The sequence below is a fragment of the Ascidia mentula genome, chromosome 6, assembly GCF_947561715.1.
Source record: "Ascidia mentula chromosome 6, kaAscMent1.1, whole genome shotgun sequence".
NCBI lineage: Eukaryota > Metazoa > Chordata > Ascidiacea > Phlebobranchia > Ascidiidae > Ascidia > Ascidia mentula.
Window position 1 is genome coordinate 15,251,553 of NC_138571.1, and position 12,846 is coordinate 15,264,398.

Below are 12,846 nucleotides of genomic sequence, written 5' to 3' on the forward strand. Positions count from 1 at the left end.
TGTTGTGATTTAGTTCGGACTTTCGGGTGGGAGTTAGGCACCATTGCATTTCGAAGTCACAATGAGGTTGCATCCTCTACACACAAAGAATGAGAGTTTTAAAAATCGGAGACAAATCGGAGTGTCTGTGAAGCCTTTTGTCGAAAAAAGGCTTCACAGACAAATTGTAAGCAATGCCCCCACTTACTAGCATGTCGAAAACAAGCCCTTAAATACCCTTTTTGAGGATTCGAACCCATAGGTTATCTCGGACATAAATCCATACCCAGTTTAATTTCGATCTATGATTCAATCAGTTTGACCGACGTTGCTAATCGCCCGCTGATGTTTTGCAGGATAACTTCGGTGCCGATCTTCCTTCGGTGGAAGCTGCAGTGAAACGCCACGAAGGTGTGGAAACGGACGTGAAAGCTTGTGAGGATCGGGTGCAAGCGGTCGTATCGGTCGCCAGCGAACTACAGAGGGAAAATTACCACGACATTAAACGCGTTAATGACAGGTTGGTGTGATGTATCAATGGCTTGTGATGCGACTCGTGGTTAATATTAAGGGTTTGATTGCGTTTAATCGTTTTCCACCATTGTCGTTTAGCGTTTCTGTGATTGGCCAATCTTATCACGTGACAAAGGTGTTATATTTGAACCAATTACCAGTTCAATGTAGTAGTACTGATGATGAACCCAGTATGAGTTTGAAACGTTTACTTAGAATGTGATTAACAGCATCCTAGGTTTGGCTTTCCTTTTCAAACTTATCAACAACACTTATTTTGCACCCAATTACGTTTTATTTTCACAGATTTGGGATAGGATGTTGTTACGTTTACTATTTGGCTTAATTTACCCGCCGTTTTATAAAATTCCTTCGCGTGATGAAGATGTTAACACCAGGAAAGCATGCTATATAGGCTTATCTATCGAACATTGCTTAAATAAAAGTGCCCCATAACGACATTCTATGCCCTATGTTTTCGCATACACTTTGTTCCCTTACTTCTAGCAAAAGAGCTGTTTTGAAAAATCTTCTTGTATTGTCCAAAATCGTCCCATGTATGGGCTCCTAAACGCAAGGCACATGCGCCAGAAACCAGTTTAATTCCTACCTTGCTTTCTTAGGAAAGACAACGTGTTACAACTATGGGAGTATTTGCTCGAATTGCTCAAGAAGCGTAGGAACAGGTTGGAGCTGAACCACCGCCTCCAGCTCATGTTCCAAGAAATGATTTTTCTTATCGACTGGAAGGATGAGGTCCAGGTGGGTGACGTCATCAATGTTATGACATCTTTTAGGATGCACTGATTTAATTGTTTTTCGTATAGGTTTATGGTCTTTGGCGCGAAACTGTAATTTTTGATACAGCTGTTCTGTATATATTTACCTATATGTAATTTAATGTCTTTTGTCAGTAACAAGGTGTTTTTACACTTCTGTATACTTGCAGGCATCGTCAGTATCGCGAAAAATAGATTTCGATATCTCAAATTTTCTTTAACACACAAAAAAAATTTGACACAAAATATAGCAAGAAAAATTAAGAAACAAATGTTTTTTTGTCCCGCAATCGACAAACAAAAACCGAAACCCTTAAAAAGTGTCGTTGAATGCGTTCTACACCCAGAACTCTATGTAAAAATCGCCATTGAGACCGAAAAGGCCAGCAAGCAAACGTACTTTTCATGTCGGCGGTTAAACGAGAATCGTAAAAAACAGAACCACTCGAAACACACGAGATGAACAACACGCTATGTTGAAGCCGGCAATGAACCTAAGGCGCAGTTACAACGAGACAAGCTTGTTTGTTTTGCTAAGGCCCGTAACGAGCACGCGTTAAGGTAGCTTCACTCTTGCAAAGAGCAAATTACCTTCTGTTGGTGGTGGAAAAACTTTACAGGCAAAACTTCTTTTCGACATTAAAGTTAAAAGATCAGAAGACAGATAAATTTCTGTCCTCTATGCGTAAAACTTTTATTTTAGCCGTCGTGTGCATTCATTGCATCTATTTTTTTAATGATGATTCCAATATTTGGTCTTTGGAATACACACAATAAATTCTGTGAATAAATGAATGTATCTCAGTTTTTTTATCGCGCGACCGCATTACCTGCTGTACATCACTCACACCCACTCTATCTAAATAGCATTCACATCTAAAATTAACGATTTCCAGAATCAAATTCAATTTCTGGAAACGCGACAGACCATAGGGAAGGTGTTATTTACTAAATCAACATTTTCTAAGCCTTCAAATTTTCTCCCATTCCAGAGCCAACTTCTGAAGGAGGACCTTGGTCAGCATCTCATGGGCGTGGAGGACATCCTCCTGAAACACTCTCTTATTGAGCAGGACATCTCTGTACACGCTGACCGCGTCAAGTCGATCGAAAGTCAAAGCAAGGAGTTCATTCACCCAGTCGATGAAGGTATGTTGAATTTAATTAAACAACTTAATTTCACTGTCATGGCAATTTGTTGCAGTTTCCCAGTTGTTTATATACTAGGGGTATATTGATATTGAGTTGAGTTGTATATTTTTTTTTGGCTGTATTGGTAGTAAACCCCCAGAAGTATTTTGGTTTGCACCGAACAGACCCCAAAACAGTGTATTTTTTTAAAGAAGCTTTGTTGCTTATGGTAAAACTAGAGCATCAGCCGTATATGTATAAACCGCTTTCTAACTTGTCGTAGACCGCACTAGTGCGTGTACCACTTTACGACCGAAGCGATGTTCCAGTTTTTCCTTACACATCTTTTCAATAAGACAACGGCGTCAAGAAAAACGTCACGACATAAGCGTCACTGTGACATCACAATCACCACGATAGAATGCTTTCAGGGCGCCCCCAAGCTTCTGACGCCCTATCAGCAACCTATTACAAACTAATACCAAACCCCCACTGCACTCCCATTATGGCTTTACGAGTTTGCTCAGTAAATATTTGCATTCTCTTCAATTCTCCGACCGCCGGCAACCCACCGTTCTGCTGTCGCTATCGCCGAAACACGCCCGGTCAGTGGTGTTTGTCCAAACCTGTATCATGTAGACCGACCTGTCTGTGAATGCCCCATCATGCAAGGCCTCTTGGCTACTGGTATTAAGGTATAATTTAGGAGATCTTGTCTTGTTTTCACTGTTTTAATGAATCGGTTATTCAGACGTTTTGGTTGCTATACTTAATCCTTTAATCTAGGGTTCCACACCCGTTTGAACACAGTTTGTTAGTTAACAAGTTATGTCGAAATGTGAATGGCTTTGCCGACAGTTTTGTGTTTTTATGTCGAATAAACACATGTCATAATTCTACCACACCTTGCCTGACACTATCCAATGTTATGTAAAACTGTTGGAAATCAACCGTTGGTACACAAGGGTTCACCCCATCTGATCCAAAACACGTCATCCTAAGAATTACCCATGTTAGTCTTTTAACCTTGTGCTGTTAACGTTGCATGCATCGCGGGTATTATCACGTGTAACTTTTAATGCCAAGCAAAACACGTCCACACAATAGCCACTCTCAAAAGATAGAATAAATTGTAGACAATGAAGGTCAAATGCTGTTACAATTGACTGTATTACGTCACAAAGCTCAATTACTGTTTATGCATCAACAACTCGTGCAAGTATGTACAAGATATAATGCGACAATACACTCGTCTTCTAACCTTTTTAACAAGCCTTACACATCACCAAGCCGCCTATTTCATTCCAGAATACATAGCATGCGATCCACCCGTAGTGCAAGACCGCGTGGACCGCGTCCTCAGCGCCTACGACAGCCTCTGTCGCATGGCAGCCGAGCGTCGCGCCAAGCTTGAGGAATCACGTCGCATGCACATGTTCTTTGCCTCCATGGCTGAGGAACTTGCTTGGGTGAAGGAGAAGGAGCAGTTGATGGGGAGTGAGGACTTCGGGCGGGATCTGACGAGCGTTCATTCCCTTCTCACTAAACAGAAGGTAATGTTTAGCTATTTGCTCCCGTACGCCACCAAACGGAGATTTGTTTCAAAGTGTGATTTTTGTGGTTTCTTTAACGAAATGGATTGTTCGTTTTTTGTCTTCAAAATGAACTGAATCGCCGACTAAAAACAAATCTTTTTTTGCGTAACTGCGTGATATTCATTAGCGGTGCGTATGGCATGCTGGAACAGATACCCCTTTCTAATTTTAAACCCTTTCTGTCTTGTTTTTAAATCACTGATGATGCTTGTTGTAGCGGAATATATTTGTTTTGCGTAAGAAAACTGTCTGATTTTAGCCTACGGAAATAACCGTTTCCATGCTACTTGTGACAATCAGTACGACTGACAATATTGAAAAAAAAGTATGATTTCTTTGGGAGCTAGTCCACGTGTACCCCAAAGTCTTACATTTCTTCCACGTTTTAAAGGCATTGGAGGACGAAATGGATGGACGCAAAGCCGAACTCGCCAACACTGTAGCTGTTGGCGAACAGCTCATCGAACAAGAACATTTCGCGTCGGACGACATCGGCGCCCGTATCAAGGAAACGCAGGACGTATGGGTCAACCTTGAAAAACTGGCCTCGGACCGTAGGAACCGGCTTGAAGACGCCAAAGCTCTGTACCAGGTAATAGAATACAGAATTTTTTTCGTTGAAACTGGATTAAATACGTGGCTTGCTGTGCAATGCGCCGAATCCTATAGTTGTTGGCTTGCTATTTATCAATACAATTTATTATGTTAAGTGTACTTTTTTAAAGGCAATCGTTAAAAATTTCCCTGCATTTTTGTATAAAATAGAATTCGAATGAAAAGTGGAATCGTTGAATAAATTCGATCCCAGTAAAAACCCTGCAAATTTGTCCAATTCCACGGTCACTGGCTTTCGAAATTAATTTAGCATCCTTCAAATTTTTTATCTAGTTTTTCGCTGACGCTGATGACGTAGACACGTGGTTGGTCGATATGTTCCGCATCGTATCCAATGAGGACTGCGGAAGGGACGAACCATCCGTCCAATCACTCCTAAAGAAACACAAGCAGGTTCAGGACGAACTGAAGGATTATGAATCGATTATCCAGGCTCTACACGAGCAGGTATATATCCAATTTGTTTAGGTTTTGTGTTGCTTGCTTTTAGGGATAGAAATTCGTTGGTAACATTATGAAAATCCCGCAAAACCGCTGAGTTTCGTAGCTCATTTGGTAGAGCGTTGGGCCTGGTTAACTCAAGGTCGTGAGTTTAAACCTCGCCGGGAGCTTGATTTTTCAGATCTTGCTCTGACTTGTCGACAAAAGTGGCTGATCCAGCTAGGCTGCGTTGCCAGGGAACCTAGTAATAAGAATAGCAGGAAATATTCTTACTGTAGTTTCAGTTTTTTCACATGTGGTATTATTTTAACATTTTAGCTAAAATACATATCCCAAAGCTTTGAATCGGCTGATTAACATGGTCGTGATTCAAACGTTTCCACCACGTTTATCGTCAGTTTTCAACATTTCATTAAGCAAACAATAGCCTTGTTTTTTAAACAACTTTCCCGCGTCCACAATTTATCATACCACACGGAAAACTTGTTTGAAACACGAATCATCACCAGATATCCACAACTTTACCGCATGTTATCGTTAACCTCATATTTTACTCCAGGCTGAAGCTCTGCCAGAACGCGATCGCGAGTCTGTAGAAGTTCAGGAAAGACTTCGCAGCATTAACAGCAGATACAAAGAACTGCTCGAATTTGCAAAAACGCGCAAAGAGAAACTGATTGACGCAAGGTAAGGGTGTAGATGAGGTCTAAATCGTTAGTGTTGAATTTGCCAGATTCGAATCTCGAAGTATTCGAAATACAATCTGGGTTTTATTATTGGACAATTGGATTGGAATTTGGCAAAAAGTCACGACTTGTAAAATGCTTTCTCGGCATAGTGTGAATTATACAACTGTCCTAAAATGAAACATTAACAAGTCCACATCAGTATTTTGTTATGAATTATGTCAGAAAATACAATCTTTTTTAAACGAGTATTCGTAATCTACCCGAGTATTCGTAAACAACAGGTGATGACCTCAGATATCAAAACGACTGTTTATGAATTCTTTAACAGCACTTTAGAGCACTCACCCATTACAATAGTAAACAAAATTTCTCCAAAAAATTGCTCGGTTGCTTAAATTGATAAAATCTCGCTTCAACAGATCCCTGTACAAGTTCTTCAGCGAAGCCGACTCCGTGTTAGCTTGGATTGATGAGAAGGAACAAGTTCTTCAAACCATGATTATTCCCGACAACATAGAGGACATGGAACTGGTCCAACATCGCTTTGAAGGTGTGGTGACCATCTTTTGTGATATTTTCTATGCCTCTCCCACGATTTGCATTAAACTTGTGATGCCAGTTGCCTTTTTGATAGCTTGGGAGATATTTAAGGGTATTCATACGGATTCAAGCAGCTCTGTAAAAATCATGGTTATTTTATTAATATTCCTGTAAATTCATTAAATTCAAAAACAAAAATCCTGCAAAACTTCCATCTTACGCAATGCAAACTTCCGGTTGCTAGGTTACGAGAAAGAAGTGAACAAACATGCGCCGCAAGTGGCCGTCGTTAACCAACTCGCTCGCCAACTCGTTCATGCGGAACACCCGAATTCCGATGATGTCACCGCCAAGCAGAACAATCTTAACACAAGGTAAGTGCTCTTATGTACCCTCAGTATATATATATGGTTATTAATACGACGCAACCTACAAGTGTTAAGGGTTGTGCAGTATAGGGTTTTGGGTGTAAGTATTGATGCAGTAAAACCAAAATATATATTTTATAACAGTTGACCAAAAAACGCTTTTAGGATCCTTGTACTTATACACATTTATTCACGAAAAGCCCAAAGATATTGCACTCGCGAGTACTTCAATATGTACATTATCTTTCAGATGGAACGCATTGCGGGCGATTCTAGAAGATCGTCGCGAAGTTCTTTCCTCCGCCAAGGGCTTGCAGGGTTTCAAACTGGAATGTGACGAAACCGAGGGTTGGATTAAAGAGAAGGCGCGGGTTCTGGCCGGTGCAGGTTCTTCTGACGAACCAATCAATGACCGTGACTTGGCTGGTGTTGTGGCATTGCAAAGGAAGTTATCCAGTATGGAGAGGGATCTAGCGGCTATACAGGTGATTTCATCGTTTCATGGAAACTCTGGAGCGGATCAAAAGCAAATCATGTTTATTTTGCGCAAAAGGCTACAACGTAAATGAACTATAACAAAAGTTTAAAATACCATGGACACCCTAAAAACCTTAGAGGTTATCGAATCAGGCGCCCATATAATGGTGATTTCCTCACGGAAAATCACGCTCTTCATAGGATCGCATGGACAACAGGCTATTATTGTCATGTAAAAGATGTTCCGCATTGGGACAATTATCATCCAAAAGTGAACAGATTTGTGCACTGTATATTCCATATCTGGCCTATCGTTAGTCCTAGTAGGGTAGGTGCAATGGTTTCAATGCTTTAGTAGGTCCAGTGGAAATCAGTATGATGTACATTCATGGTCATAGTCCGTACCAACGAGGTATTCAATTTGGTACAGGTGCAACAGCAATCAAATTAAACAGTATTCGGCGTAACATTCCACCGAAAAACGCTGTGCCTGAAATTGGCAAAAAACGTTTTATTTTACTCTGACCTATAAAATACATCTGCCACGCAGGCGAAATTGGACGAATTGCGCGACGAAGCAGAACGTCTGTCGCAAGAACACCCAGACGAGGCCGACGAAATCAGAAGCAAATTTGAGCAGATGGAGAAGGTTTGGAACGAACTGAGGGAGATGTTGAGACAACGGGAAGACTCACTCGGCGAGGCTGGAAATTTGCAGAAGTTCCTTCGGGATCTCGACCGCTTCCAGGTAAGTTATCAAGAGGGAACTGATTTTGGAGGGTTGGTTTAGTTGCCAAGCGCTCGAAAATTTTTTTGTTAAAAAATCGCAAAATGATTTGGTAAGTGTCCGAAATGACTTGAAAGCTTTTGAAAGCACGCAATTTTTTCTGAAAAACTGCAAAATTTATCATAATTTATAACTTATTGGCCATCTTTGGGTGATACCAAACACATTAACTTTGCGTTGCAAAGTAAGTACCGTTAACAAAGTGATATTTTTTCGGCAGGCATGGCTATCCACCACACAGACAACAATAGCATCTGAGGACATGCCTCAAACCTTACCAGAAGCCGAGAAACTTCTACAACAACATCAAGCAATTAAACTTGAGATCGAAAACTACGAGGTAGGATTGTGATGTTTTTTGGTCTTTTTAGTTATTAGGAGTATCAATAACGCAACCACGCAATCAATGCTCGAATAGTAATAATGATTATTATCGATAAATAGGTCCAGACCATAAATATGAATTGGTCACATTCGTACTGAAGACATGTTGGTATTCAAATTCGATTGTTTTAATCTCAAAACGTCATCACTATTGTTTGCAGTTTCCTTAAGTATGGGTCCTTGGACCTCTTTTGGCCTGTATAAAGGGGTCCATACGACTTCTTTAACAATAATACAGTCATGTGGTCTTTAAAATTTTTAAACAGGGGTCCACGGGGATCATTATATTGACAGGTGGTCCACAAACTCAAACGAAACCTATACAGTGTTTATGTTGCTTTAGTTGTTGTTTGCCAAAAAATATACAAATACTGAAACACTCTCCGGTTCCACTACAGGAAGATTACAAACGCATCAAAGAGACCGGGGCCCAAGTAACAGCGGGACGCGAGGATGACCCCCAGTACATGTTCCTGGGTCAGAGGCTCCAGGCGCTCGATCAAGGTTGGGACGAGTTGCAGAAAATGTGGGAAAATAGGAACAGATTCCTGAAAGAGGCGCTGGAACACCAGCTGTTTATACGCGACTGTAAACAAGTGAGTGACTGTGAGAACGGGAGAACGACGGTTCGAACCCCGCCCGAGGGGTTGGGGGTTTCTTTTTTTAAAAATTGGTTGTACGTTGAGGTTGGTTTGGAGTCTTGCAAATATTACCGTGACCTGTTTTTGATGATTGTTGGATGATTATAGCTCCAATTACTCATCTTTGTAAATTCGTGATCGTTTTTATTGGCAAAGAGTTGATTCCGCAAGGGTTTAGCGTCCATTGATTTTAGGAATTTTTCTGTAACATCGTAATTTTGTTATTGTTGTTTAAACACTATTATTTTCTACCAATTCCTATCCCAGCAATGTTATTTAAGGACAAACACTAAAACTGCTGAACATCTTTATATAGGCTGAGCAGTTGCTTAGCAACCAGGAGTACGCTTTGGAGGGATCGCGAAGAGCCGCCTCCGCATCCACGTCACCGGACACAGCGGAAGAAGTGCTCAAGAAGCATGAAGCGTTTGTCACTACCATGGCAACGGCGGATGAAAGAGTCGAATCCGTGCTCAAGGTACAGAGTCGCAAGCTTTGAAATATGTGCAACAATTTATGTGGTAACCTTCGTAAAATTATTATTACATCGTATTGTATGCATGTAGGTATAGGGTTTTTGAAAACTGCTATTTAGAATCGGCGCCTCTTTCAATAGAACGTATTTTAAGTGTTTTTAGACTTGGGGTTTTCAAAACTTGAGTGATTGATACCCAGAGCTTTAGAATTCGATGGGATGCCTCTTTAATCTTGTTTATACAAACCGTATACACACTAGCTCCACAAACCGCAGACGGAAAAACCGTACCACCTATTACTGTTAATGTTACATACATTACGATTTTAACGCGAATTTCGAACATATACTGATTCCAGCACAAAAATACAAGAAACGCAATTTTTCCGCAGGGTACGAATTAAACACAGGGTGCGAAATTAGTGCGACGTCCAATAAATATGTATTTTATTCCGTGCAGGATGCGGAACGCTTGTGTGATCCGGGACTTGCTCATCATGCGGCCGAGAAAATGAGAGATCGGGCTGATAAGGTTGCTGAGAGGCGGAATGTGAACAAGGAGGAGGCACAGGAGGTTTTAGCCCTTCTCCGGGTAAAAGAATTCGACTCGATTTCGGGTCTTTTAAACTTTTAAGATGTATCTTAATTGTTTGTAGTTTTTGGTATTAACGCAACTTGTTTTAGTTCAAAACTCGCCTTTTTGTAGAGGAAAGTATTAAAAAAGGACAGTTGTGTTGGATTTTCCTTCTGTGCACTTACGTTAGTTTAAATATAAGTGTCAAACTAAAGCTATAGATGTATAATACCAGCATAAGCGCACGGTCATCTACATCGGGTCAATGTAGAATTTAGATCACTGATAACAAACGCAGAATGTGTTCACAATGTTTGGAGATGTCTTTCAATGGCAGCTTTCATTGCAAACTTCAACAAATTAAAAATGTCAACCCTTAAAATGGACGAGACGGCGCAGAACTGTTCATGTATTATCTCGCGTTTCCAGGAGAATTTGGCCATGCAGCGTTTCATAGCCGATTGTGAGGAGCTGAAGGAATGGGTGAATGAGAAAATGCTCACGGCTAAAGATGCCGCTTACGACGATGCCAGAAATCTTCACTCGAAATGGCAGAAACATCAGGTCAGTAAATGATTAAAGACCCCATATTGGTAGCTTGCTAAAGCTGTTGTAAGTGTTTGAATTATCACAGGTAATTGCGAATTCCTCGCTAACAATAACGCAAGTTGCCAGTTAAATCTTATTATTTTGTACTGTTTTAGTCCGTATGAAATAACATGACAAAAAACATGCATTATGACATCGGGGTCACCAGTTAAATCGGTTAACACGAAAAAGCCACAGTGCACGCTTCGGTACACACCGTTTGTGACAGGTTCCATGATATCGCCCCTATACATAACACAGCTCGTTAAAGATAAACGAAAAGTCAACTTCTATTTATCCACAGGCTTTCTCGGCCGAGCTGACGGCAAACAAGGATCGCCTGGAGCGATTGGAGGAGGACGGAAGTGCTCTGGCGAAATCCAAGCCGGAAAGAGAGGAAGAAATTGAGAGAAGATTGGCGGAGTTGCGCCGCTACTGGGCCGAGCTTGAGGAATGCACGAAACAGAAAGAAAAAACTCTTTTCGAAGCTCACAAAGCTGAGCTTTTTACGCAGGCGAGTGGAAAGGGATTGGATATTAAGGGAATTTGTCTTTTAAATCCAATTCGAATAAGGACTTTATGCATATAATCTGAAGAAATTAAATACAATTGCTTGCAGCTAATGGGTATCTAGGGCTTCATAAACGCCTAAATTCAGTAAATCCCCCCAAAAAATTGTCTTGCTGCATCACACTGTTGTCGGGCAGGAATTTGGTTGTAAAAACCCCGTACTTTTAGACTTGCGAAGAGTTGGACAAGTTTGCCAACCAGATGGAACAACAACTGAAGTCGGACGACGTTGGTAAGGACTTGGCCAGTGTGAACGTTTTGCTCAAGAACCAATCAGATTACAAAGACGAGATCGAGATTCGTAAACAAGAAGTTGAAGAACTGGAAAGCCAAGGTTGGAGTACTATATTTATATCTTAATAATCTGTTCTTTCGCGTTGGCACGTTTTTAGCGTTAGTTGTGTGCTGCACCTGTCTCATTACCCCGAGGAAGCCTTGTTGGATAACAGGCGAAACGTCGGAATAAAGTTACGTTTTTTATATGTGCCAGAAGAACAGATTATTAAGTTACAATATGCCTGGCAGCAACAGGAACACTATATTTATATCCCTGCTTTGTACCAATTAAAAAATGTCGATTCGATTCCGAATATTTCGGTTCCTGGCAGTAAGAACTACCCGAAACACAATTAATTAGCTAAATACAAGGTTGAAATATATCATAAGTAGCTGGATAGAAATATTATGATTTGTATTCACTGTCTGTCGTACCCTTGCCATGCGTTTTAAAAAGTATAATAGACATATAGCGAAACTGCAATAATTTAATTCTTAGTTTAAAATAAATTAATTATCAGCGGGATATAAGAATTCCGCTTAAACCGAAGGTGGAAAATGCAATAAAAAAGGTTAAAAACTACCCTAACTGAACCTCACACTTTGTACAGCCAACGTCCTTCAGTCAGAGGGCGACGGCGACTTTGATGAGATGGACGGAAAACGCGACAGCATCAAGGACAGAATCGACCACCTGGATGACTTGCTCCAACAGAGGGACAATGGCTTGGATGCGAGCAAACGCCTGCACCAATTCTTCAGGTTCGTAAGTCTCTTCGTTAAAAACCAATTGGACCACAAGTCCAACGAAAAGGCAAACTTAATACACAAGCATTTCACCCTTTCTCAAATCTCGTGACACTTTGTATTCAAACCTCACCGGGAGTTTGATTTTTCAAATCTCGAAAAAGTGGTTGATCCAGCTAGGCTGCAATGCCTGGGCTGCAAAGCCTGTACCTAATGATCGCGATACGATAGCTGTGATCGCCAAGTAAGAACCTACGGAGCGGGGCGATCCTGTCAATCATGCCATTGCATGAAACATTACCACTTTGTATTCATGACGAAAAATTCTGTAAATTCGCAGAGACGTCGAGGACGAAAAACTGTGGATTGACGAAAAGATGCCGCAAGCTTCTTCCACCGAACACGGCAACAGTCTACAGGGAGTGCAGGCCTTGCAGAAGCAACATAAGGTGAGTTACAAGCACAAAACTGTAGGACAGAAATCACTCTAGTATTTACGTGTATCTCTTTTTTTACCAGCAAACGACATAGTGGACTTGTATCTAAACGTGTAAATATTGTGTTAAATCATTTAACTGGGCTTCATACAGTAATGCTAGGCTTCTTTGCTTTGTGCCAGGTGGCAGTTGTTAAATTGTAGATTATATGCAATTCGAATAATATAGCCCACACTTTGA

General features: G+C 40.9%; 1 protein-coding gene across 5 annotated transcripts in view; it reads left to right on the forward strand.

Moving 5' to 3' along the window:
• Positions 1-12,846, forward strand: part of LOC145905971 (spectrin beta chain, non-erythrocytic 1-like) — a 46,875-nt gene that overhangs the window by 21,791 nt on the left and 12,238 nt on the right. For all 5 annotated transcript variants that reach the window (XM_082993317.1, XM_082993314.1, XM_082993316.1 and 2 more), the window contains 20 exons: positions 336-499; positions 1,116-1,254; positions 2,264-2,420; positions 3,711-3,955; positions 4,389-4,589; positions 4,886-5,059; positions 5,613-5,740; positions 6,162-6,292; positions 6,527-6,656; positions 6,901-7,135; positions 7,678-7,875; positions 8,135-8,254; positions 8,697-8,894; positions 9,256-9,417; positions 9,875-10,006; positions 10,418-10,552; positions 10,881-11,090; positions 11,315-11,480; positions 12,034-12,184; positions 12,510-12,618. In XM_082993317.1, the coding sequence (XP_082849443.1) occupies positions 336-499; positions 1,116-1,254; positions 2,264-2,420; positions 3,711-3,955; positions 4,389-4,589; positions 4,886-5,059; positions 5,613-5,740; positions 6,162-6,292; positions 6,527-6,656; positions 6,901-7,135; positions 7,678-7,875; positions 8,135-8,254; positions 8,697-8,894; positions 9,256-9,417; positions 9,875-10,006; positions 10,418-10,552; positions 10,881-11,090; positions 11,315-11,480; positions 12,034-12,184; positions 12,510-12,618 (3,285 nt within the window). The remainder of the gene's footprint in view (positions 1-335; positions 500-1,115; positions 1,255-2,263; positions 2,421-3,710; positions 3,956-4,388; positions 4,590-4,885; positions 5,060-5,612; positions 5,741-6,161; positions 6,293-6,526; positions 6,657-6,900; positions 7,136-7,677; positions 7,876-8,134; positions 8,255-8,696; positions 8,895-9,255; positions 9,418-9,874; positions 10,007-10,417; positions 10,553-10,880; positions 11,091-11,314; positions 11,481-12,033; positions 12,185-12,509; positions 12,619-12,846) is intronic.